Source organism: Chroicocephalus ridibundus, chromosome 1, assembly GCF_963924245.1.
Source record: "Chroicocephalus ridibundus chromosome 1, bChrRid1.1, whole genome shotgun sequence".
NCBI classification, from domain to species: Eukaryota; Metazoa; Chordata; class Aves; order Charadriiformes; family Laridae; genus Chroicocephalus; species Chroicocephalus ridibundus.
In genome coordinates, this window is record NC_086284.1 from 136,701,372 (window position 1) to 136,729,202 (window position 27,831).

Sequence of the window (27,831 nt, forward strand, 5' to 3'; positions counted from 1 at the left end):
CTCTCTTCCCACATCAGTGCCCTCTATATTTAGAGGAGAAAGCAACAAAATCTCTGTTTTGTTGGAGATTTTTGTTGTTGTTGGTTTGTTTTTGAGGGTTTTTTTTGTGAGCAAATACTGTAAATTATTACACTGCAGTTTTGTTGTACGAGTCATATGTTACATGCTAATTTACGTGGAATGAGAGAGTAAGTGGTTATAAAGCTTGAACCATTTTACTTGTCATACAGAGTCAAAACATCATGAACTGTTAATAGGTGACACTTGTCAATTTAAGTTCCTACTCATATTAGCTTTCCTTTCAAGGGAGGAAGTGGGAGACAGTGGTTCCTGAATGGACCCACAGTCCATGGGGTTAATTCCCAAAAAGCGGCATGAAGTTGCTTGGAAGAAAAGAGAATTTAAAAATCTGCACTTCCATTTATTTTTGTATTTGGGGTTTCCTTTTGCTTACTGCTAGCATAATTAAACTACTTATGTTTTACAGCTTAAATAAACCAGATGCTAATTTAAACAGACTTTTTTTATCCCTATAAATAAGGGACAGCCCTGATCTTAAGTTGCCAGTTTCCACGTGTGATCTTTGCTTTGTCTGTCTAGGCTTTTTGTATGGGGGACTGGTGCCAGTACTTTGCTGCCACTGTTAAAGTAAAAACTATAATTACATTGTCAAAATAATATTTATAGTATTTTCGGGGAATAATTGTGGGAGTGTGACGAATATATTATACTCATCAAACTTTTATGTAAACATAAGCATGAGTTTTTTATTTGAGTTATTGATGTTGTTTTTGGCCTTTGTGTTTTTCCAATCTGTAAAAATAATATTGGGATTTTCATGGTCTTTGTAGCATTTGCAAAGTGTATGCCCTAACAATCAGTTGATACACTATCTGGTAGAAGTAAACTGCTATTTGCACTTGTATTGGGGTTTTGGTTTCGTGTTTCCATAGCTTAAGAAAATCCTGTGTTTTTTTTAGTTTTGCTATCCCCTAATTATTATAGCTCAGAACATTTTACTACTTTACCGAACAGGAAAGTTTTAAGTAATTGGTTTGTTCTCGTGGTACCATTTAGGGTTGTTAGGTTGTTTGGGTTTTTTTCTTCCTTTGTGTTTAGCTCATTAATTTATTTTATTTTATTTTTTTTTAATTGAAAGTGAGTCTGAGTGCTTTTCAAGGGTGACTGTGAGCATCTCCCAGAAACAACTGTGCTGGGAAGCAAGTACGAGGTTTTCTAACAATAGCAGTTGCCCCTTTGCCAATTGATGGTGCAGGCAGGACTTGGGCAGTCTTGCTGCTGGGCAATGGTAAGTTACCAGACGTAACTGGTACTTCAGTCCTGCCCCATACTGCAGTTTTAACTTTACAGCTGCTCTGTCTGTGCTGTGCTTTGGTTAATATTGCCGCAGCTTTTTAGTGAACTGTCTGAATTCAGAACATCTACAGCAAGGATTACAGCCATGCAGGCTTCACCCTTCTTAGGAAGGGTGTCAACCTGATGCCACCTTCCGTGGGCAAGAAGGTTTTCTTCGTCCTCATAGTTTGGTCCAAAGTCTATTAAAGGCTGTGGAAAGTCTCTTAATTTTGGTGGGCCTTGGTTCAGGTCAGCGTTCCAGGTCTTTGTTCTTTGGCCTTTTTTCAGAAACTGCAAAGTAGGGAGCCAACTTTTACACCTCTTTCAGCTGTCTGCAGAAGGAAAAGAGCCAAACCTGGACTAAGACGAGTCAAACTGATGAATTGTCCTGAGTTAGCAAACACTGAATTCTCTTTAGCTCTTGTGCATGTAGTATTGCCCCTCTGCAGTGCTTAACTCTTGCTCTATGCGCTGAGAGTCACACATTTAGAATCTTGCGCAGTGCATACAGGCACAACTAACTGTGCCCTGCACGGCTAGTACAGCAAGCTATATTTATGTGATACAGCAGGAACTGTTATTTTGAGTAAATGCTAGTGTTAGAATTGTTTGCAGCCTTGACACATCTGTGTTCGTGTATATGGCTTGGCTGTGACTTCTGGTATTACTGTGGAAACTTTACACATGCCTTAATTTCATTTTCTCATTTCATAACATCTGGAGTGGAGTGAGGTTTGAGGAGAGCAAGTTCAGATCCACTGAAGAAGTGCAGCTTTAGGACTAGGGGCACTATTTAAATGCAACGCTTTCTTCTCTTAAGGGGGAGGGGGCAAGGGAGGAGAGGGAAGAGAGGCTTCTAACTTGAGAATAAAAGCTCGAAAAGGGCCTGAATCATCATTACTAGACCGTTGGTACCACAGGCAACTGCAGTTGTAGGATCTTGTGTCTGAATGTAGTAAGCTCCAGCTTTTTCTGTTTATTCCTTGTTAGTCCTGTGGAAGATTGTTATACTCCCCTCTTATTTGAAAACCTTTTCCTAACTGGTTTAAATGTCCTACCAAGTTTGAATCCAGTGGTTCTTGATAATGAGGTTTTTTCCTACCTTGGGCTTGATTCTCTCCTTGAGTCGTGTTGCATCTGCTGTGACTGACTGATTTAAGCTGTGCTCAGCTGAATTACTTCATTGACTGTGGACTATGAGTATAAAAGTATATCACTGCAGTGGCTTGTTGAGGTACAATTTGAACTATGGACTGGATCCTGCCTAGTGAGGTTCATCTGTCTGATGCTGTTGACGTTCATGGCATTGAAAGCAGACTTATGAATAGAGACAGAAAAGCTGGTGCTTTCCAACAGTTTGGTGTATGTTGCACTGATGTTCAAAACTGTCCTTTTCATGATACTCATGGAAAAAAATTTTGAGTGCTGTGCTGGGAAACAGAGGCAGTGACTGTCTCAATATAAATCATTCTGCTCCTTCTAGGAGAGAGACTAAGGTGAGCTAATATCTTTAGGTTGTAACAATTGGTAGATTGATAGGCTGCCTTGTAGGTTTCCCTTTTCGCCTTGCTGATACTGCTTTTAGGCAGTGGGTATAGATGTCTTGGTTTTTTCTTGCTCCTGCAGTTTAGAGGCTTTCTAGTACAGCCTGCCAAGATGTTGCTGATTTATGACACATGCATAGTGGTTTTATAATGTGGACTGATATCCACTTGGAGCACAAAGGAAATGGAAGTTTGCTGATGTCTATTTAATTAGCATGGTTTCTGGTTACTTTGGTTGAGGCTTGAAATGAACAGTAATGCCTATATTTCTGTGGATCTTTAAATACAGTGTTCTGTAAGCCCTTTCCTTCCTTTCTTCCTTCCTTCCTCGCTCTTTACTGTCCCCTACCCTACCAGCAAATAATGTCAACAAGATTCATAAAGAGGAGGGTTTCTAATCTACATAAGTATATGTGAATCAAAACTTGCAGAAATATCTGTAAATTTAAGATTTTCACCACTGGTTGACTGTAAAGGTGTGGGGCAAAAACCTAACTGTTCTATTTTGGATGGAAAATTTGTTCCCTGACTTTTTCTTTTGATGGAAAGGCTGTGGTGTTTTTGCTTTGCTCTGACACTGTGTGCTGAATTGGCAGCTGCACGGGGCAGCTCTTGTGTGAGCAGGGCCATCATATTTCTGATCATCTTACCTTGCAGCAGCTGCTCAGTGTCTGTTTCTAGCTTCCCTCTACATCAAAGGCAGGAAGAGGAACCAGTCTTCATCTCATAAGCTGCTGCTAGGCTTTTGGCCAGAAAAGGGCAGGCATCAATGGGGTTTGCCAATTATATACTGTCCCTAATTGATTCTATGGTTATTGGCGATGATAGGCAGAGTGCAGGTCACATGCTTTTTCCCTGTCTTATGGCTGTGATGGAGGAGAAGAGATAAAGGATACATTTATTGTAAAGATTACATTATGTTCTTATGTGATATGACCAGATCTAGGCTGTTTTTGTTTTTCCCGTCAGGGATGTCAGGATAGTAAGGTCAAGGTGGAAAGAACAGGACAAACAAACCTTGTAACGCAGAGAGCTTCATGAAGACAGAGCATCCTAAGTATAATGTAGGGAGAAGAAGCTTAGCTATTTTCACATGTACTGCGAGGAAATGAACCTACTAAAGAGTCACGGAGGCCTGAGAGTGCTATAGTTCTTCCTCCAGGGAAAGTGAAGATGCAGGGGATGGAAAGGGCGCTGGAGGAAGATCCAGGCAAAGAGAGTAATGTGAGGCATCTGCTTGTCTTCAGGTTAACTGTTGCCTGTTTGGATCAAAACCCAAGTAGTTAACAATTATGTAAAAGTTGACCATCGCATTCTTCTGACCTTTTGATAATCATTGCCTCAGCACAACATCCAGACTCTCCAGTTACATGAGCATTGTTCTGATGGGATGGGAGAGAACTATCTGTAACTGTGGCTTCCCAGACACAAGCTACAAGACTTTTTTTCCATTCTGCAGTATCCTTTTTGTTAGCAGGTTTGGGCTGGGATAGAAATGCTTTGTGTCTAACCTTCACTTTTCAGTGAGAATTTTAGAGAATATTGCCAGTGTAGAAAGGAAAAGTTAGAAGATTTGTACCAGGAGATGTCAAGATCTTTTCCTTTCTTCCATCCTCTGGACACACATCACGTTTGATGTGGAAGGGACTGGAACAAAGCAATGAGAAGAGGCAAACTACCTTTATAGGTATAAAAAAATAACTAAAAATAAATTGTGATGCCCAAAAATGTGGATGCTAAAACTGTTGCTGTATATTAATGTGGATGTCCAAGTAAAAATACTAAATGTAAGTTTACTTGTTGATCTCAGTATATTGCAAAAGGACCATGATCCTTATTAGCCAGATACAGAATATAAATGGTCCAAGGGAAAAAAAAAAAGTCCGATATCCTTTCCACAGACTTACAGAAAAAGATCGTTTAGCTTTTCTAGGGAAAATATAAGCACCTCAGTGGAAATTTTGGTTTAAATGAAACAACATCCACAGTATGCCATCAAAAATAATTGGAGAAATTTGCTCATAATCTCGGTTAGTATTTTACATGTTAATAATTTTCTTTTTTTTTTTTTAAGACCTGTACAAGGTATCATGTAGTAGTGTGTCATATGGTTAGATACCATGAATAACACATAGTGGGTGGCCAGTCCTTTTTGTTATTTTTCATGGTTTCCTGGCATGGTTTAAGTCCAGGTTGAAACTCCCCAGTACTTCAAACTTGCTGATTTTGCTAGACCAGGGTCTTTAAAGAGACATTGTCTGTTAGATTTAGGCTCAGCTTTTAGGTTGATTCAAGAAAAAGATTTTACATCTGAACACATGCAGGAAGCTTATAAATGCAGTTCCCAAGTCTGCAAGCACTTACATATGTTTTACTTCACATAGGAGAGTAATCTCAGGCATGTGTTTTTGCTACTTGTGGGGGTATAACAGGAGTCCCATTTATTATGCTTTTAGACTTTAATAGATAATTTATTAAAGAAATGAACACACTTACGATGGATACTTTCTGAAAATAAAACAATGCAATTAAAATACCAGAAGATAAAGAGAACAATCCAGTTACTGTATTAAATAAGTATCGTTAATGCTGGATGAGTCTGAGTCGGTATGACACTAACCTTATGTCAGGCAGTGGGATGTCAAACTGACTCTTTTCCTGGGGAGTCCTTTTTGAATCTATCATTATGAGTTCTCATTAGAACTTAATTCGCATCACAGGCTAATTCGTTGAGTGGTCTGATGGTCTCTTCCAGCTCCCTTCTAATTCACTAGTAACTTCACATTTTTAATAGCGTGGTGGGGATTTTTCTTGTCTTTGAGTCAAGTTCTTCTTTATAGTAAGAAGAAAGTGTTGATATTTTGCCTAGACGTTTATCTTCCAAGAACAGAATGGTTGTCCAGTCACTGCACATAATGTTCTGTTAATATTAGAGTTGGCATTTCTGAAGGGAAAAAAAAAAAATTGAGTGTTGCTTTCTTTTGGAGGTGGAGGAGATGAGGAGTGGGAACAGAAACTTTATTAAACACAACATTCTTGGTATTCCACAGATGGTAAAAATGGGTTACTAGTCTGCACTGCAGCAAGTGCAGTATGATCAAGGCGGAAATATAATCGGTAGCTAGACGTTCATTTTATTTACAGAAATAAAATACTAAGCACTATTTTAATAACTTTAAATGACAGAGCCCATATATGTATTGTACATTCAATTTGAGTAGTCTAGACAGAATGTTTTCCAAGGAAAATACATTTTCATCAGTATTTGTGGTATGATTCATGGTGGTGAAGAGGCAAATAACTCTTTTTATGACTGGAAGTTGCTTTAACTTGCAGCCACAAGGAAACAAGTCAATGACCGGATGATCGTGGTGGAAACTAACGTTTTATAGTAATAGAGGTCTACACCTTATGCTGAGCTGAGGGTTTTATTTTTCCAGGGATGGCAATATATCACAAAACATTCTGCCATTGTTTACAAACAACAAAAGGTGGTTGTTGTAATGGCTTGCCGTCCACAATTCAGATCTATAGAGCTCACAGGTGACTTAAAAGGTGTACAGGCTGTCAGGAGGCTGTGATTTGGTCTGAGTACTTGTAAACCTTTGTGCTTGTCCCCGATGTAAGTGGGACACACCAGCTATATTGTGTACGCATAGTTAATGGTTAGCAAAGCATTAAAGAGAGATTTGGAAGTTTGCTAGCCTTACGGTTGCAGTCTGGCAAGTGATGTTAGAATCATAGAATCATCTAGATCAGAAGTGAATTCTAAGATCATCAAGTCCAGCCATTAACCTAAAAATCACCACTAAACCATGCCCCTCAGCACGACATCTACCCATCTTTTAAATACTTGCAGGGATGGTGGTGCAACCACTTCCCGTGAGCAGCCTGTTCCAATGCTTGATAACCCTTTCTGTGAAGAAATTTTTCCTAATATCTAGTCTAAACCTCCCCTGGAGCAACTTGAGGCCATTTCCTCTTGTCCTATGACTTGTTACCTGGGAGAAAAAACCGACTGCCAGCTCTCTACAACCTCTTTTGAGGTAGTTGTAGAGAGCGATAAGGTCTCCCCTCAGCCTCCTTTTCTTCACACTAAACAACGCCAGTTCCCTCAGCTGTTCCTCGTAAGACTTGTTCTCCAGACCCCTCACCAGCTTCCTTGCCCTTCTGTGGACATGCTCCAGAATCTCAATGTCTTTCTTGTAGTGAGGGGCCCAAAAGTGAACACAGTATTTGAGGTGGGGCCTCACCAGTGCTGAGTACAGGAGGACAATCACTTCCCTAGTCCTGCTGGGCACACTATTCCTGATACAGGCCAGGATGCTGTTGGCCGCCTTGGCCACCTGGGCACAGCGCTGGCCTATGTTCAGCTGGCTGTCAACCAATACCTTCAGGTTCTTTTCCACCAGGCAGCTCTTCAGCTGCTCCTCCTCAATCCTGTAGCGCTGCATGGGGTTGTTGTGACCCAAGTGCAGGACCCAGCATTTGGCCTTGTTGAAACTCGTACCCTTGGCCTCAGCCTGTCCAGATCCCTCTGTAGAGTCTTCCTACTCTCAAACAGATCAACGCTCCTGCCTAACTTGGTGTCTTCTGCAAACTTACTGAGGGTGTACTTGATCCCCTGGTTGGGGTTGTTGATAAAGATATTAAACAGAACTGGCCTTAATATTGATCCCTCAGGATCCCACCAGTTCTGCCTGGCCACCAACTGTATTTAACTCCATTCACCACAACTCTTTGGGCCCAGACATCCAGCCAGTTTTTTACTGTTTTCATACAGGCTTTACTGGATTTACGTTACATTTCTGTGTAACTCCAGTAAAGGCAAAGGGTCATACTTATAACTATCTCTGTGTTGCATGCCCCAAATAAAAAGAATGGAAATCTCTTGTGACTGTTGTAAGCCTCAGCAGCTGAGGTCAAGATTTTTTGAAGTGATTGGTGAGCAAGTTCATGTACTCTTGTTCTTGAGCAGAGAAATTGTAGTAGGATTTTGAAAGATAAGTCTGATAATCCACCAGGAGAAAACTCATGTTCTGTAAGGAAGATGTAAAAATATGTGTGGATATAAACATTTAAATAATATACACTAGAGCAAAATATGTTGTGTAATAACATAATTGTGTGTAGCAGTCAAATTGGGAAAGATACCGATGGGGAGAAATTGCAGTTAGTCTTTTGTTGATAAAGGCTTACCAGCAATAAACTCTTCTAACTTTAGTACTGGAATGTTAATAAATTTTAATAAATGAATAAATATTATCACCTAACCATGTGGGGCAGAAGGAAACAATAAATTGTGTTTTTAAATCATATGCTTAAAATCTTTGTCCTAATAATGTCAAGGATTTAACTTTTCATCTAATATACAATCTGATTCTGCAAATGACACTGTGTGAAATGATTTCTTTGTGAGAAGCAAGACACAGGGTCAGGCCTTTGGAAGGTTCATGTGGGTCCTTCAGACCATCTGGGTAGTACTGCAATATAATTGTTAAATGAAAAGTGTGTGCTAGAGCTTGGTTCAGTTAGTGTGTGGTCATAAGAGATTGAAAGGAACAAATGGAGCTGTGATCTTGAAGGTACTGAAGTGCTGGAGTGCGTTTAAGCCGTCCTTATGCAGGGCTATAAAGTAGTATCAGCTCCCTCACCTTTTGCATCGGTGGCTTTGAGTGACGCTAAAAGATCAGTTTATGTGTAGACAAACATTTAGGTACCAAGATTCACTAGGAGAGGAGTCAGTGTTCCCATTTGTACATGTTGCCCTGTTGTAGAAAGAGGTTATTTTTGTAGAACCTAGAAAATTCTCCATAATCTATTGCAGGCTGTTTGTGAAAGCAACATGTAATCTGAGTATTTGTATTTGCTAAAAAATATCCTGCCTTTATAGGAACTATTGAAATATCAATGGCGGGGGGGGAAGTTTCGTCAGCTCTAGGGCCAATCTGTGTATCAGAAGTCACATCTTAGTACATGTAATTTCACAGTGGTCGACCATCAGGTTAAAAATAGTCTTGTTGACCACACACAGTGTAATGTTTTTTAAGTAAAAATTTTGCTGTGCCGACAGCTACAGAATTATTTGTTAAAGTCAGTGCTTACAGACACCAGCAGGTAGGGGGTGGACTTAAGATGTTAACTAAATCAGTCCTATGGAAAAGACATACTTTTTTATAATTGTATTTCCTAAATACTAGCTAATGCAACTGGAAAGATTGATTGACAATTATTTTTAGCTTCATAAAAGTGCGGCGTTTGGGGTTTTTTGAGTATAACCACTCAGATACTACTGTGATGTGATTCAGAGAACATGCTGTGATGAGCTACTCTAGTTGTGGTGCTATATGGCTTTTAATGCTGTTTGCCCCTCTTCATCATTGATTTTCCATCTGTGACTGCTGGACATGGCACATAGAATCATAGCATGGTTTGGTTTGGAAAGGACCTTTAAAAATCATCTAGCCCAAGCTGCCTGCCATGGGCAGGGACACCTTCCACTAGACCAGGTTGCTCAAAGTCCCATCCAGCCTGGCCTTGAACACCTCCAGGGATGGGGCATCCACAACTTCTCTGGGCAACCTGTTCCAGTGTCTCGCCACCCTCACAGTAAAGAATTTCTTCCTAATATCTAATCTAAACCTACCCTCTTTAGTTTAAAACTGTTGCCCCCTGTCGTGTCATTACAGGCCCTGGTAAAAAGTCTCCCTCCATAATTTTTGTGAGAAAGGCTGCAATATGGTCCCTCTGAAGCCGCCTTCTTCCCCAGGCTGAACACCCCAACTCTCTCAGCCTTTTTTTACAGGAGAGGTGTTCCAGCCCTTTGAACGTTTTTGTGGTCTTCCTCTGGACCCACTCTAACAGGTCCATGTCATTCTTTTACTGGGAACCTTGAGCTGGATGCAATACTCCAGGTAGGGTCTCATTGTGTAAGTCTGTCCAGCTTATTAGTGAAGACCCTCTTGTCCCACTTCAACAGGTGAATCTTATCAGCTCCCAGCATACACGGCTTCTCCAAGGCAGGTCCATGATCATACAAGCCAAAACATAGGTATTGTGTCAATACGCTAATCATAACCTCCAGTACACTAACCATATTTGGCATATGTTATTGACCTGGCATAATGATTGCACTAAGTACTCTGAAATGAGAGAGACTGTGAGCTAGGTCCTGTTGTGTGTAATTCATACTCCTGATGTAGCTTAATTACCTTAGGTGTTTATTGAATCACATTTTTCTTCTGAATTACTGAGATTCATCGTATGAGATTACTTCCATGGGGAAATGTTGCATTATCAAGACATCATCTTTTTCTACTTAGTTGTGAATAAGTACAGTTGCTTTTGTCTCACAGATTAACTGCTTGCCCATATATTGATTTGTGTGCTCTAATTAAAAGAAAAATGTTAACTGTTACTGGTTAAAAACAAGCACTTAAAGTAAAACTCTATTTTTCCATGGTAGATCCATGGAATTCTGACCTTTTCCTGGATCCTTCTTGCTTTTTCCGGACATCACGATTGAACAAGGACATTGTTGGTTGCTTTCACAAATATTAAGACTCCAGTGTATGATTAATGGAGAATTTGTAGATATTTATTATTGTATTACAAATACGTTCATAGCATTTCATCATTGTTACAGTAAGAATGGCAACTTTTAAAAGATGTTTAAATTTTTTTTCCTAGTCCGTAGAATTTTTTTGTCGGCTTAGTCTCTAAGGACCAAAGTGTAACTGATAGCTGAAAAGGGTCAAGCAATTGGAGATTGGAGTATAATCAACCAACCTCACATATCTGAGATCTTTCTCATAATAGAGTAGGTAAGGAGTTCACAAAGAGAAATAATACCTATTCCTAGGATGTAATGCCTTGTTATTTCTTTGTAACAGGGAAGTATTTCCTTAAAATGTCTACTAGAAAAGTAGCGTGCCCATGCTTGCTGTCCTTCAGGAAAATTCTGAGTCAGCAGGATGGGAATCAGATGGATGGGAAAAGCGGAAACATAATGATGGGCAGAAAATAATAAAAAAGTGCAGATGTGCAGGGAGAGAGAACAGAAATCTTAAGAACTAATGCATAAAGGAGAAGATGATTCAAAATACATTGTGGAGAAGACATATATATTTTGGGCTTAAAAAACGTATATTGGGAAAAACCAAGTTACTGTTCCCTAAGCCCAAGTGACCTGCTTTCTTTTTGTTCCCAAGAGGACATATGGCCAGACGTCTATAGGAAATCTGGCTGCCAGCTGGCACAGCACCTTTCAAAGAGACCTGATTTTATTTTCAGAACCTGGCAATATCAGCCACCTCCATCTGTAATAGGCTGCTTTTGTGATACCTGTTAAACTGCATTTTAGCATTTAATTTTAAGTTTCTTTGCCAACATATTAATAAGGGCCAGCCTATAGAGAGCTGTCAATAGGGCCAAAAAAGTGCTTTAATTTTGTGAGGTCTGTGGGTTCATGCTTTCATTTTTCATGATTTTACATCTTTTGGTGGGCTCTAGGATATTAACTTGTATGAAGAAATATCATCTTCCCATATTTTAAGTCTGTATTGAGAGGAGGCTGGAATAAATCCTTTGTAGTAATAGTAGAAATCTGCCGTATTAAATTCAGTGTTAAAATTGGAGGCAAAGTTACTTCAAGTACTGGCTTTAATTTTTCTGGGATAGAAATCAGGAAGTATTGAGCACATAATCATATTGTATAATTATTTGTCCAGCTAAATAGAATTTAATGTGTATAGTGAGGGAATAGATTTAGTTCTCTTGCTCTGGCTCTACCTGCTGTAACAAAATTTTCAAGCCATCTTTGGCTAGCTTAGGGAGGGTTCCCGGAGACCTCTCTTATTAGCTGCTCTTGCAGAGTTGAGGTGATGACAGGCGGCCTATTTGTGTTAATTTAATACAAGGAAGAAAGCCACCTCAGATCCAGAAGAGGCAAAATGGCCACTACCATGTGGCAGCCACTGGTTCAGCATGGGTCTGCTTCAGTTTGTGCTAACTGTAGCTCCAAGCTTTCATTGATTTCAATCTGTCTTAAACCTTGACAGAGTCAATTAGTTCTTGTAGTCACTAGTAAGAAATGTTTGATTCTAATAAAAGTCTAACTGAGGAAAAATGTGATTTGTTTTGGGTATAATTCTAGAATACTTTGTGAAATTATTTGCATTAGAAGAGAAAATTCAAATATTTAAGTACAGTAGAGGTGAAATACTGCACCCAAAGCTTAATTATAGCTGTAATGTTGAAGTTTGTCATTTATATGAAATTTATTAGTGTTTCTTTGGATTCCTGTTAATATATTTTCTGGTTTTTTTTCAGCTCTTCGTTGTAGCCTCCAGTTTCTTGGAAACGTTGCAGCAGGAAACGGAGATTCCCAGAATAGCATTTGGAAGTGTGCTTTCCCAGATCTCTTCTTGTAAGCATGGATGCGGGTTTTTTTCCTAATGTAATTTTTGTGGTTATATTCAAATCTTTTTTACATGATAGTTGTGCCTCTACTAGCACCATGAAGCTTTGAAAAATAACTTTGGTGAGAATGGGCCGGTTGAGACCATATCCTGTAGATGTTTTTTTTGTTAGTCAACCACAGGGGTCAGGACCTTTTAAAAAACCTACTTGTTCTAAACTAACAGTAAATTGATTTCATTTAACAGAAACTGGAAGAAAACTCTATTTCAAATTATACGCTTCAAACATAAGCTTTATTTCGGAGGTGTTTTCAAGTAGTTATACTCCTTTCCGAGAACATAGCTTTTTCTTTATTCACTTTGCTGCTTTGTAGACCTGTCAGTAAAAGTGACTTAATCTTCGTGTCTTGCAGTCCTTTTGCCACCCCACCCTCCCTAACCTCACCAGAATATCTTCCTGGAGGTTTGATGACATATGAAATATTACATAAATTATTTTGTGCAAACTCATGACAGTATTGTTGATGGGTTTGGCCAATTTTTTCGTAGTGAGCTAGTAACAAAGGCACATTCACTCAATTTGATAATCATTCTGAATATGTTTTTGGAGCCCACTTATCCGCACTGGATGTAGAAAGACCTTATGATAATAGAAGCAGATGATTATTATGGTTTTACCCAATTTCTAGATCCCCAGTTAGCTCCAATTTATCATTATTTTTGTAAATTGCCTGTTAAGTTTGACCTTCAGTTAGGGGTTGGATGTTTTTATTTGCAGATGTCTTCTGTGCCTCTTAGGCAATGACAAACTCATGGTTCTCTAAAAGACAGCACAGAAGAACAACTTGACAAGCTGAATGCCACTAGTCTGTTTTTCCAATGTCAGTTTTAACTTACCTTCTGAACTCCTTATTTTCTCTTGAAGGACATGCCTAATGTACAGTGATGAGAAAATTGTTGCCTATTGTTGTATGGTCCTATTCACCTGCCTTAATTCAGAGAAAGTGAGAGAACTACTGGATCCAGGGAACTTGACTGTGGCTCTTCGTGTCCTGAAAGTCTACAAAGAGCAGTTGGAGTCTGAGTGGTCGTATGTATCTTTGGATTTTTTTTTTTTTCCCCTCTCTTAATTGGGTGGTTTTCTAGTGTAAATCTTTGTATTAAAATGTCTAAATTTGTTAAACTGTTAAGTAGTAAATGAAGATCTATTTAGAAGTTAGTAATTTGGTATAGAGATAATTTTCATGATACTTTCACTGACTGTTTTGATTGCTGCTAAAGTAAGACTGCATTTTTGTTGAGGATATTGACAGGAATCTTAAAATCATGGTCTTTTTTTAATGAAACAGTTCTAGAATGCAAACTAATTTATACTTGTGTGCTGGTTTGTGGAGATTTTTAAAATACAGTTAACACAGAATATAGTCTGTACAGAGTTCAGTTATTGGGTCATGCTGGGAAGACTTGTATGACTAATGCTTCTGAGTAGTACATAAAACGTGGGTTTTTTTTCTTTTTTTGTCTTTATTTTTTAAAACAGATCTGTTCTCTAGTGCAACATGCAATCATTTTTATACCAAAACAGAGAATATGTTTTGTTTGTGAATCTTGCATGTTTCATTTTCATACTTTAAGAGCACCTAATCAGTGGTTTTCTTCCATTGAGCTTTTGTACTTTTTGTTAGTGGCCATTCTTGTACATATTGTCGTCAGTTATGTGTTTGAGAAACGTTCTGCCCTGCATCAGCAAGGAATGCACATTCAGTTAATTGTCATATGATGCATTCCGGGGCGGGGGGGAAGGATAGTTTGTATGTTTTTGTAGCATTCTTTTGATAGTCATGTATAAATTCAAAATTTAATTAGGAAGAATTGTCAGGGTTTTAGTAGTTATTTGGAAAGTCTGTAAACAGAGTTAAGATGATTGAATGAAAAGCAAATGTCATTTACTAGTTTGCTTTTGTACTGAAAAAATGACTTTAAAATTTGTTTGTGGCTGGGCTTTTTTCATAACCAGGTCAATTTGCTTAGGACATAAATAATTTTCAGAAAGGAGACTTAAAGTTGCAGGGTTAGGCAACCAGACTTCTATTTCAAAAGTGACAAACTGAGTCTTTAGTTTTGGCATCTGTCAATATAAACACATGTGAAAGATTGCTTTTCAGATAATTATCTTGATTATCCTTCATTTTCTTTATGTATTGAAGATATGCTGAAATGTATTTTGGCTGAGATATGAAAGCCAGGAAGAGTGGGAAGAGGTTGTTACAGTGTTAAATTTATATTTTGGAGGTAATTGCAGGATAAATGCTGCATCAAAATAAACGCTGAAGTATCAATTTCCCTGATCTTTCAAGTCTGAAGTTTATTCTGTTGATGTTATGATGAAAATGTCTTACCTCCACTATGGATGTTTGATGTGGGTGGAAAACAGTCTCTCTTCGGAGTAGTCTTGAAATTAAAAAGGGGCAAACTTCCATACAAGATATAAGACCACGAGGAAGGAAAAGACAAAAGAGTATTTCTAGTCCTGCCATAAGGCAGTTGAAGAATGTTTGCCCTCTAATGTCAGAACACCAAGTTCCTCATATAGGGAATATACAAAAAGGCATTTGAATATCTTCCAGACATTAAAAAAAAGCCAATACATTTGGTTTTCTTTCATAGTACTTTAACACTGGCTAATTAAGTCTCAAAGCTCATTATCAGTTTTTGCAACTGAAAGAAAAAGTAATGAGTTTGTAGTGTAAGTTTCTTGGCATTTTATACAGTCGTCTTGAACTGAATTATAAATGGAAGTGTTTCAATAATGTTGGCGCTGTCTTCAAGTCAACATAGGTAAAGTGCATTCACAAGTGCAAAATCTAAACCAAAACGTGTATTATAGCAGTACAGTATCAAGCATTGAATAGGTATTCAAACAGCATTACATTGAAAATGAAAAAGATCATTCCTTGCTAGGAAGGGGGTGATTTTTCTGTCTCTCTGTAACCTTTTTGTGATTCATCTTGTACTTATTTCTCCCCTGTTTCTTGATCTTCACTTAATTTGTTCTTCTAATGCTCCATTTCTTGTATCTCCCATCTCAAGAAACACATTTAGTCTTTGGTTCTCCCTCATGTTCATCTGTTCTTATTGTGAGATAATATTTGTCATGGCTGAGGGTAATTTAAATGGCAAAATATGTTCTTTCTTCCTATCAGATTTTTTTTTAATTAAAAAAAAAGTTATTCCATCCTGAAAGAAAGTAAGATATTTATATATTAGAATACATGTAGTTATCTCTGGTGTACTTGGGACAGGGAGGTAAGAAAGTAACATTTTCACATCCTTTTTTACTGGAAAGAAAAAAAAAAAGGCTGATGTAAGAGGTTTATTTTTAATATTTTCAATGGAAATCTGCTAGTGCATACCATTCCTTACACAATGCTTACTTAAACAAAGTCTTTTTTTTTTTCTTGGTTTTAGTTATGATTTTTCTTTCTTTTTTTATTTCTTTTCTCCCCTTTTCCAGTTAGCCATAGGTCAGCGTGTCACACTAATGTAATGTTTTTTTATCTTAGATCATACATGCAGCTAGTGAGGCTGTACGGTGCGGCGTATTTCTGCGTAGTTAAAGGTTTGGAAGGGCATACAAAGTCAGTAGTCTTGTTACAAGTAGATCAATCATTGTAAAGTCTTGCAGTTATCGAGAGACTTTTTTCTTGTTATCGTGGCAGTATTAATGCAGCATGTATTTCATAGGTAACAGGTTGTTCTTAGTTTGACTTTACATTACTTAAATTAATATTCACTTAATCCTCTGAATAGCTGACTATGTTTTCACAAGGTACCTGCTGCTTGTAACTCAAATTCTTCTTTGCATCATTTTTCTCTCCCTCTTCTTTCTATCATTCTATCATTATTCTATCTTCTTTCTATCATTTTTTCCATTTGTAAAGCACGTGCTGTATGAGTCTTTACGAGTATTACACCTGATGTCACATGGCTGAACCTCCCAGTCCAAATCCCAGTTTTCTCTTTTTTCCTAGAATCTTAGAATTGGTTTGTGTTGAGGGTAGTCTTGAGTTGAGTCTGAAAGCCTGTTTCTTTTATTAGCATTAATCTTTCTACTGTGAGGTAAGCATGGATGGGTACAGTTGTGTAATGTAGTGATGATACCTTCTGTTGCTTGCTTCATTTCTTATTGCTAAGCAGCAGGAAGCAAGGTAGCCAGCTCTTCTGCTGACTTTCTTGTGTCTGGCATCCTAGAGCAGTTTTCTCTGCTGGTTCTCCGAATGTGCCAGCCATGTTGCACCTATTTTCTGTAGAAAACTGTTGTGAATTTTTCACAGCTCTCCATTTACTAGCGTAAAGTGCTGCTCTGTTCATGTGATCAGATAGAGCAGGCAGTGTCCAGAAATGGCTTCTTAATGCATACGTTGCTGTGAACACAAAAGCTGAACAGTAAACAGAATTTCTCATTTTGGTAGAAGTAATGTTATTTACTTTGGCTGATGAAAGCTGAACATTCTTGTCTTGAATATAAGAACATTTTTTTTGACAATGATGAGTGAAAAGCTAAGCTTTGTCCTTGGGTCAGTGTTAGTCCTCGCATGTAGTAATGCTGTCTCTTTTAGGATAGTTTGTGAAATTGTGTAGGTTTGCATGTGCCGTACGCCGGTAATAGGTGTCCTTTCATTAGAGCCTTCTATTTCTTAAGCATGTTTGGATATTGAATGAATTGCAGTTTTCTGTGAATAGGTGTATGAAAGACACAGTCATTGCTGCTTTGAGGATATGTTTAGACTAAGTTTGGACTCTGGTGTATTAGCGCTGTTGCTTTGGTGTCGATTTTTATCGTTGCGTATAATCTTAGAGGTTTGAACAAATTCTTGATTCATTGGTAAAGTACTGCCCTTTCCCCCCTGCCCCACCAATCAAGTAACTATGTTACTTTGTGATATGGAAGAGTATGCCTGAGACATACTTGGGTAAAAGTGTGTAAAAAGATTTCTGTCCCATTTCTTATGAAGTTGAAGCTAAGCTTTGGACGCGCCTCTGGCTGGACTGTAGAAAAAATATTTTGTCAGGAATTAATTGAAAATTTGGAGCTGTACTTCATCTTTCACTGTAGTACATACCACTATGATTGCTTAAATGAATTTACATAGCTGCAGTATTTGCAACAGAGCCAGTACTCTGTTGTAAAGATTTGGGTCCCTTGCACCACAGCTAACAAAGATCACAGCAACCATTTTTAAGCGGCTGTTACGGCATTATATGGCTGAGCCAAAATACAAACTGTTCTTCTTCCAGGAGGCTATGCTCACTGCTGGACTCACAAATGACTGAAATTAAGATGTTCTTACTTTTAAAGTTAAAAGTATTACTTCATTCCTGCCTACCTTCTTGTCTCTCAGCAGGAGCATCCGGTTTCGTATTACAGTGAATAAAAAGTGAATGCCACGTGTGTTTATTCCTCTTGGCTGGGCTTTCTTGCTGTCAAATGCTGGTTTTAGGTATTGAAAATATAACAAGGCAAGTTTTGGCTATAGGCAAAACTTTTATTCATTATTTCATTCCCTTTTCTTTTATTGTGCACTGAAATTTATGACTTAATGTTCTTCTAAGTTAGTATCCAATGAATTCCACAAATAAACACTTAATGATGCTAAAGTTATTTTTACTGTTGCTGCCATGAACCGTTAGGACAGAGAGAGGACATCCAGGACAAATATTTGTATTTGAGGTCACTGGCTGAGCTGTAGTCTCTCCCAAGGGGTCCTCACTACACCATTTGGCTAGCACATGTTGGGTTTTCTACTCTTCACCCATCACAGGAGGGCAAGCACATCTTTAAATTTTTTTTTTTTTTGGTGAATTGGGAAATCCTCCTCTGTTCATCATCCCACGTTCATGTTTAGAGTCCAGTTTTCCATTTCCAAGCTGGAAGAGTCCTTAGGGAAAGTTCAGGAGGAACCTCTTTCCAAGTGTGATGCCTTTTGCTTCTCCCTCCAGTCTCGGAGTACTTCTGTAGGGAGATTTTGTCAGAGGAAATCTGAGATTATTTTGAGCAGTCCCTCAGAGCTCCTTTTTTAGAAGGAGCTGTTGGTGTTGGGCCTTTTGCAGTTCCTCTTCGGTCTGCCATAAACCCCTCTCCCAGTTAAAGAGAGTGGAGGAAGCGACTTTAAAGGCAGGATGTAGCTTTCTGGAATTTTCCTGTCACAGTTACCTACTTCTTGAATCACAAAGTGTTCAGTAGAAGACAAGGATTTTCTGTCAGGGAAGAGGGAATTTCTGAAGTGTTGGCTATACTTCTTGAGAGGGGTGGGTTATGGGAGATAAGGCTTCAGTTTAATGACTTCTGAATCTAGTCAATGATGGAAAACCAAGCTATCCACTTTCTAAGCAATTTTTGAAACAGAGGAGAGCTATTTTGCAGATCAGCATAGTGAGATCTTGAGACTGTAAGCACTGATGCATTTTTAGAATGTGGTTATAGATTGACAGCATAACAAAAATTGCCTCGGAACTTGGAAGAAAGGGAGGTAACAGTGCTGTGGTGCACGCCTAAGTGTGTCTTCATGAGTGATACACTTTTTATTAAGTATTTTCTGTGGCGTGCTACGAGCTAAGAAATAGTTAATAAATTTAAGAAGGAAGTCAGTTCTATAAGGAATGCCCTGGTCAAATTTTGTATTCCGTCTTTGTATGATTATACCTGTTTATCCAGACTAGATGGTCTGAAAGCGCATTTCATAAAGCTTGTGGTTACTTGAAAGCATCAGAAATGCTTCTATCACTGAAATCTATGAAGTTGCAAATGTAATTCACACATTTAATAAATATTTTCTTGATTTAAGAACTGATACCTCCTCCTCTTTTTGTTTTAGAAGCTTGATCCTCTAAATAGCTCCAAGATTTTTTTAATGTTGCTACCTTTGCCATCTTTAATACTAGATGCTGAGTGGCATTTTAAAATAATATTAATTAACATATATAAGTCAATGTATTTTTAAACTGCCTCTAAACTTCTAGTCAACATGGCTCCTGAACTTGTTTCAGGCTAGCAGTCCTGTAATCTTGAATACTAGGAGCTCTTCCGAGGTTGCTGCTGCTGGTCTAATTCCCAAGAGCAGTTGTCTGAGGAGGCAGATTGTGTATCTCCAACTGAGGTTCTTCAAAACACTGCCTGACTGGCTGTATACGCCTTTGTTTTGTAGCTCTTGGCTAATATCTTAGAGCAAGAAGAAACTGGAAGTTTTCTGGAATGAAAGCCGTTGAAACTTACCTGTCTTGTCCTGAATGGTTGGATCTGTAGTTGGGCTTGCAAAGAGTGCCCAGAGCTTGCTGCTCTCAGAAAGCTCCAAGGAGTATGATGTTACAGAACATACTTCAAAGCGTATGTCTTTGCAGAGACACTGGCTCTGCAGAAACAAGTTAGTTTCCTTTCTTTGATTTGATTTATGGCATGCACTAATTAAATGATCCTATCTCCTTGACGGTTCTTTGCTGTGCATTTGTCTTCTAGAAAATGTGTTGTTCTTTGCAACATGCAGCTACTATCTAGGTTATTAGCTTAAGAATTAATACCCTCTAACTTTGTTGAAAAACTTCAATGCTGCTACAGCCTGGTGCATGAGTGACCATTCCTGTCCCATCTTTAGTCCTGAGACCTTGTCCTTCAACATAGGCTCCCCCTTTCATGGGTTGGTTATGATCTGTTGCTTCCAGCTTGCTCTGCTCATGATCACAGTTGTGGGATTAGCATTCTCTCTAAAATACTTCCTTGCACATGGAAGGTTTTTAAACCTCTCAACTGCGGTTCTGTTGCTTACACCCTCTTATGATCTCTTTTATTTTTTCTTTTAGAATTACTTAGTTCCTTTATATCTGTTCCCTAACAGCAGAAGATCTGTCTCAAACTGTGATCAGTCTTTATGCATTATGCCTCTTTTGGTTCTGCTTTCCCTACCCATATGTTCCATCTTCTGTTTCTATTCAAAGGGATGAGCATCATTTTCAAGCCCTTGGGAGACAATAATTTATTTTCTGTGTATTTTCCCGTCTTTCCAATATACCTCTGTAGTGGTATGCTGATTTAATTCTTCTGAAGTGTTGACGTACTAAGTTGAACATATCTAAAACATGTAAGCAAGTATACTTACTCCATAAGCTGATTCTCTTTTCCTAGTGCTGCTTTCTTTCAAAAGCTGCTGCCTAACAAAGGATGCTATCAGGGAACTGGACATATCCTTCCTTTACATACACTGGAATGCACTGTTCAGTAACTGAAATGTATTTCCTATTCACTCTTAATGTCTATGTCTGAAAAAAGGTCTGATGAGTCTTCTGTACCAAACTCCCTTGCTGTTCCAAAGGAAGAAGAAAACACAAGCAGCATCTTGTGTCACATGTGCAATATGCTAAAGGCCTGCCAAGCAGTGCCTTTTCTTTTTCTTTTTCTTTTTTTTTTCTTCAGTAAAAGCTTTTTCTTAAAACATGCAGAGAGCTATGCCTTAGGCTCTGGAAAATTATGGAGCCTTTAAAAAGTCATTCCTCTGTGTTTCCCCACACATCCACTCCCTTTTCGGTTTGTATTAATCAACAGCAGAAAAGTGTGTCACACAGTTTAGAAGCTACTGTATTTAGAAGAGAAACCAGCGCAGAATGCCACGAGAGATCTATTTTAGAATATTGAACCTGCAAACATATGTGTTTTGTAAAATAATTAGGAAAAAGTAGTACAAAATTACATTATAATTTATCCTAACCGAGACCAATGTGTATTCTAAAAGCTGTTTATTTTAGAAATACTTTGGTGGTTCCATTAGAGATGAGAATATAGCTTGTGTCATCAGTTTTTCCAAATGTGTGCATGGGGCAGTGTAGCTACTATAGAAAGAAAAAACAGGTTGTATTTTTGATTCCTGAAGAGCAAGGAACAAAAAATCCTCCATTTTAAAATGGGAGGCGTAATATGCCTTTTGGCTTCCAGAAAAATGATATTAAGAGTGTGGTCAGCTGTTTGGCATTGGAAGTAAGATTTTTTTGAACATCCACTTTTTCTTTTTGAAACCACAGCTCAATGATGACTGTAAAGATTAGGATGTGGGGCTCCCCCTCCCCGTTTTTTGCCTTTGGTTATTTTGTCCTGGCTTATGGAAAGAAGTGTGGACAGAAACTAGTGCTCCTGTGGCAAGGAGTCTTGCCTGTGGGCACCGATTTAAAGGCAAAGATAGAACTTCTCAGTTGCTTAATTGGTATGCATGTGGTGGAGAAACCAGAAATTGTTACCTTTTTTAAAATTTATTTTCTTAAATTTTATTTTATTCATTTGGGGCTGTCAACTCTGTCTCTTCTCACTGACAGTTTAGGGTGTTCCCTGCCCCCTTCTTCTACTCTCCAGAAAGTAATTATTATTTTTAATTCCAGGAAAGTTGGAGTTACATTGCAGGTTCCAAGTTCAACTGTAGTTTTAAATAGTACTGACAACTGGAAAAGTTTCCTTAATTTTCTTAATTGTAGAGATCTGAGTGCCTTCTGCTTTCTATTTGCAGTAGCAGCGTATTGGCACAGATTTCATCAGTTTTTCAAACCGAACCCCACACGTTTATTTATCTTGTCACCTCTTTCTTCTTGTATATGTTGTGGAGAAGGGGGAGCAGGAAGTGATTGTATTGCTAATCATCTTCCAGTTTTTTTCTTTGTATCTCTTCAGAAGAAAATTATTACAACTTCGTGCATAAGTAACAATAGCTCTCTTTTTAGTGCCTTTCAAATGTAGCTATCAAATTGAATGGGAACGTCTTCCGAGTCAGAGAACTACTACAGATAATCTGAACTCAGTCTTCTTGACCTGAGAGTTGACTTGGTGGATAGTATGGTGGCCTGTAAAGAGGATGCATTCATTGTGGATAACACCTTTTGAAGATGGAAGGATGTTCACTGTCGTGCTTGATTCAGATCAGGAGAGGAGTATGTGATACATGGGGTTGAGCCTTAAATCTGGAAATGTGTTCCTTATTCTTCTTTTGAGTGAGAAGTGCCACTGTTTAAGCAGGATGAATTATCTAGTTTACGGAGGTCTTTGTGGCAGCAAATGTGTTTCATTTGTTATTAAATAGCTTTATACTTGTAATTGTTTTTTAAATAGTTTTGATAGGGTGCTTATATTCTTGTGGAAGGACAAAAATTACTTCTAAAATATGTTCTGGTCCCAAACAATTCCTCATCATGCATATTGCTTTTTTAGCATCTAAAAAGGCTGGTGATACAGCTTTGAAAGGTTATCTGTTTAAACTGTCTTCTTTTTTTTCTTCAAAATTTGGGTGATTTGTTACATTTGTTTGTTAAACTACAGTAAAAATAGCTGTTTCATTCTTACAAAATATTTTGGATAGACTGTCATTACAGTAGGATGATGAAAAATGCCTTTGGTTTTGAAATCAGAAGTTTGCTGATCAAATAGAGAATTGCCATTTCTTTACTTCTTTCTTCTAAAACATTTGTAGGGGGTTTCTTCCTCATTTTCTGAGACCGAGGACACTGTTTTCTGAACTTGCTAATGGGATCAAATCAACTTAATATGGAGCATGACAATTGATGATAAAGTTGATTGCTTACACCCGGCTTTGATTGGAGCAAGCTGAGTGGTCATTTGGAATATAGTGAACGCAAATGTAGCTTATACCATTTCATCTTGGCTGCTTCTCAAATTCAATTTGGTACAATGCAGCCCTTGTGCTATTGTGCAGTGTATGAACTGAACATCTCCTCCTGTATTTATCTACTATGTAAGCACTTGATTTTTTTAGGATTTTAGCCAAACAATTTTTTAAAAGTAAAGAAAATTGGCATATTTAACACTGTTCATTTGTTACTGTGTTACGCTTGCATAACAACTTTAGTTTTCACCATTTCCTTTGCTAAATTACAGTGGTCCTCAGTTTATCCCAGTGGTTCTGCTGTTGGCCCCCAAAGAGAGTTTAAATCTCCTACCAAAGTCTTTTGTGTGCATCTGAAATGCCATATTCAGTTGGTAACCCAAAACTGAACATCTTTTTTTACTTGAAAGTTGTGGATGGTCTTACTTTTCCTCTTCTTCTCCCCTGCCCCAAATGAAAAACAGGAGAGCTGAGGACTAAAGATATTAGATTTAATTTGAGGCATCCTTGCTTAACTACCACTAAAATTTCTGGGCATGGTAGCAAGAGTTGAAAGTGCTTTATTCCACTACTAATTCTTCTGTTATCTCTTGATGATGCTCTTACAAAATATGCTGGTGCTCTGTTCTTTATGATACAGTAATGCAGGAAGTGTAAAACGTAAAAGAGAAACTAAAATGCAGAAGCAGAAATTTCTGAGGTGTTACATCATGTCGTGAAATTAAAAGAGTAAGAAGCAGATACAGAAGTCTGTGCTCCTTTATAAGCAGAAAATTTATTCTGAAATTCTGCGAGCTCCTGAACCAATAGAGGTCTAGTCCACAGAATGTGGAAGATGTGTGTGAATAAATACAAGAGTGTAGACCCAAGTAATGACGAAAATACAGGTCTTCCACTTCGAAAGGGTAATAACTAGTGTGCACCTAATAGCATTAGATCTTTTTGTGTTAAGTATTGATCACTTTTTAACTACACGGCAAATAGTCAAGAAGATTTCCTCAAAGTAATGTTAGTTGTGAAAATTAAGATTTAAATTCATAGTCCCAACTGCAAAATTGAAAAATCTGGTTTCGGATTGTCTCCTTAAATGCAGTTTTACCATAATTCATTGTCAGCTGAAATTTGTACATTATGAGGTTAAGTGCTGTGTTCTGCACAACTCCGATTATTATGCTTTTTTCTTTTGCAGCTCCAGATAAAAGCCTTTGCTTCTACTCAAATCCCTGAAAAATAAAGTCAGATGTTACCATTCTGAAGGTTTAACTGTGGATGGCTCGTATACCATGAATTGTTAGTTCAGGAACAGTAGAAGTGCTCCCCTTGACTGCCCTGCAGATGGCTTGATTCAGTTGTTATGTCTGAGTCTGCGCTGCTCAGTTGGAATACATTTCTGCTGTTGACTTTGGGGAAGTCTGTAGGCTCAAATTTGTGTTGAGAAACTCTTGAATCAATGCTAGGCTGCTCAGAATGCCAATTTTAAGTTGATGATTCTCTATGCCTATACTATTCTTTTCCTTGAATGTGTGTATAAATATCAGTTAAAAAAAAAAGCACAGCACAAAATAGCTTTTCTTTTCCCTCCTCTTAAAAATGCCTAGTTTACAGTAACTGAACCAGATGCTGGCTAAGTCCACAGTTACCGTTAGAAATATAATAGCTATTAATCTTCTGGACCTCTTATTCTTCTATTTCCCCAATTGTCATTGAGTATTTGTCCAAAAAATACTTCGTTGCAGTTGGAAGGCTTCTATGTGATCTTCCTGTTAGCTATGTAGTGGGTTACAGATACACAAAATAAAAGGCTGTCAGCAAAGTGAAAAGCAGGGAGGAGGTGGAGGGAATATTTAAATCGCTTGGTTCATATTATTTTAGCTATTCTTTCTCATAGCTTCATCGGTTCAGAGGATGCTCAGAGATTTGACCTATAGTTATTTTATACTTAGTAGGTAGACACACTGCTTTAAAAATGTATAGTTTAGTATGTGTATGCCTATGCAGCGTATATAACCCTGTCAGTACTCATAGGAATGTAATTTGAGGAGAAAAGTATTTTTACATACTTTGTTTTTTTCTCCATAATGCTGAGAGTACGTCTGGGTTGAAATTAAATGACTAGCATCTGGTATTGACTGCTGTGAATGGTGCTTGGGAAAATGATCAGTGTAAATACTGGCATTAGCACAAAAGCAGACTGACCACACCTACCTGCCTCATAGAGCAAGGAGGTAGATTTGGTTATCATCTTAGGTTCCTATTACACAAGGAGGGTATTTTTTGTAAGTTGAGAACAGTATTTTGCTGCCTTGTGTCTGACAAAGAAGTTTCCATTTGCTTTCATGCTTTGTTAGGATTTTTTTTTTTTTTTAAAAGAGAAATTATTTGGGCACCTTTTTGACTGTTTGTTGTGTTTACAAACACTGTTGTGATGAGTAGCATAATAGTTTTCAAGCTTGAACTTCGGCTTTTTGCTAAGACGCATAAACAATTGGATGAGTGTTTTATTATTTGACTTGTTGTGTGTCTTTTGTATGATGGGCAAAAGACTCTACCCAGCTTTCCTTCAAGCATTTGAGTAAAAGTGTGCTGAATTGCTGGGAAATGGCCATTGCTGTATTAGGAAAAAATACTGCAGAGTAATGCACAATTATTTTGCGACAATTTGTATCTATTAGCAAATAGGACCAGAAGCGTGTCACATGGCCATCTACAAGTGAAATCATCACCATTTGGAGAAAATGTAGATGCTGTTTTTGTAGCATCAGTAACACTTTTTTTTTTTTCCTCTTTAGGTTCTTGATTGTTACAGACCATTTGCTGAAATGTCCAGAGCTGGTAAAAGCCCTCTATGCCAAACTGAGCAATCAAGAAAGGTAACCCCAAAAACCAATGTGGCTTTTAGTATTTAGCATTCCATATAGAGTATCCTGTTCACATGATTGAAAAACTGTGTGGTTTCATAGTTGGCACAAAATCTCTAAATACATGTTTCTATGTCAGTAATGGTTTTAAATTGGTTGGTTAACATTACAGCTTAGCCACAACTGGCAGTGATTTATGTAGGGTTGCAGAATCCAGGTTGGCGCCATTACTGGGTAAAGAAATACTTCAAAAAAAAAAAAAAAAAAAAAAAAAAAAAGAGACAAGATTTCAGGCCTGTGTCTTGATTTCATAAGAGCACCACACCCTGCAGTGTTTTACAGCTGTATTTGAAATGTCCTCAGCTGTTCGTACTCCTGTTGTAATTACAAGAAATTAAAAGGAAGCCTTTACTAAAGTTGGAAGAGTCTCTAATACTGGTTAGCAGAACCTAAAAAATGTACATGTGCAGATGCCCATGGTTACTTAATCTTTTAGTATTTCCACTATTGAAAATACAAAATGCTTCAACAAACCTTCACTGTGAAAGAAATTTACCTAGTTTTCCTTCAAGCTTTTGAGTAAACGTATGCTGAATTGATGGGAAATGGCCATTGCTATAACTGGGAAAACTCTCGTTTACAATTGCCTTGATAAAGAATTGGGGAAGATAAAAAGATTTGGTTTTTAGAGTAATTAACTTTGGGGAATCCTGTACTATAATTCTACAGCTGCTCCAACTGCTTGAATATTTTGTGATCTTGTTTATGTATTCAACATGGCTACTTTGTTCCCCATTTGCCCAGGGAAACTGCAAGTTCCCCCTGTATTTTTTGCAGGTGAAAGACAAAGCAAAAACCAAAACAACCCCTTAATGTTTTTTTTTTTTTCCTGTGTCTTTTGCTGTGACTAAAGCCACAGTGTTACTACAAGTGGGAGTACAGACGCTGATTGGAGATTATAACGAAACAAAAGGCATGGCAGGCAAAGAAAGAGTATATGATGGGTTGAGAACCATAGATAAAATATCATTAATGTATAGGTATGGGATGGAAAACAAGGGATGGGAATGATAAGGAGGGAAATATTGTCTTCCTTCTTTATTCAGGTTAGCCGAACGGGGATGAATATGCGCTGTGTGCTAATTGTGCCTGGAAGTAGAGGCTTCTTAACCAGTCAGCAGGAAAGACTAATTTAAGTGAAAGACCTAGATTTAATACTTTTGGGGGATGTCATGAATGGCAATTTGTTTGTATGCTTTCATAACCTCGTTGAGGACAGCCAGGACTGGGTTAGGGTGTTTAATCGTGCTTAAAGCAATCTATGTAATTAGTTTCTAGAAAGGTCTCAGCTGGATTTGTTGCATGCACCATGCTACAGTCTGTGATCAGCTGCCTCGACTGAAAGGCTTTTGGTGTAGGCATCATATGGATGATCACATGTGGGGTGGCTAGTCACAGCATGTTCGCTGAATTTATTATCAATCCCCAAAGTTCTGCAAATAAAGTAAACTCAGTTAAGTTTTTCAAAAACATAATAACAGTACAGTTTATTATGAATATGATACTGCTTAATTTACTGTCAAACATATGGAAGCAAGTGGTGTAGAAATAGTCCTTTTGCATCTGAGCTATAGAAGAAAACCCTGCCATGGCATCCTCCTGTATAATGTTAGCATGTGTGAGAATGCATTCTTTTGAGATATATGAGGAGACAAATCCACTTCAGATAAAAACATTTTGACTGTCATTAACCGGAGAACAAAGTAACCGTATAAACCAAAGCATAGGGAATTCATTGTTTCAAAACGAGACAAGGAGCCTTCACCGCAAGAGTTGCCGCATTGGGTGTCCAGTAAGGCTGACTAAGACATATAAATGAAGAAAGGACAGACGTGGTATTGAGGTGTCTGGGGAAAGCAGCTTGAGCTCATGAATATATGGTAACTCTTAGTTACAGGATTCTCTGTCATGCACATTAAATACACTTACTTTTAAATGTATTTAC

The 27,831-nt window shown here is 38.0% G+C and overlaps 1 protein-coding gene across 1 annotated transcript in view; it reads left to right on the forward strand.

The window, feature by feature from the left end:
* ATXN10 (ataxin 10) overlaps nucleotides 1–27,831 on the forward strand; it is a 108,102-nt gene that overhangs the window by 17,123 nt on the left and 63,148 nt on the right. The window contains exons 4-6 of the mRNA XM_063322628.1: nucleotides 12,231–12,327; nucleotides 13,245–13,409; nucleotides 25,758–25,838. Coding sequence (XP_063178698.1) covers nucleotides 12,231–12,327; nucleotides 13,245–13,409; nucleotides 25,758–25,838 — 343 coding nt within the window. The remainder of the gene's footprint in view (nucleotides 1–12,230; nucleotides 12,328–13,244; nucleotides 13,410–25,757; nucleotides 25,839–27,831) is intronic.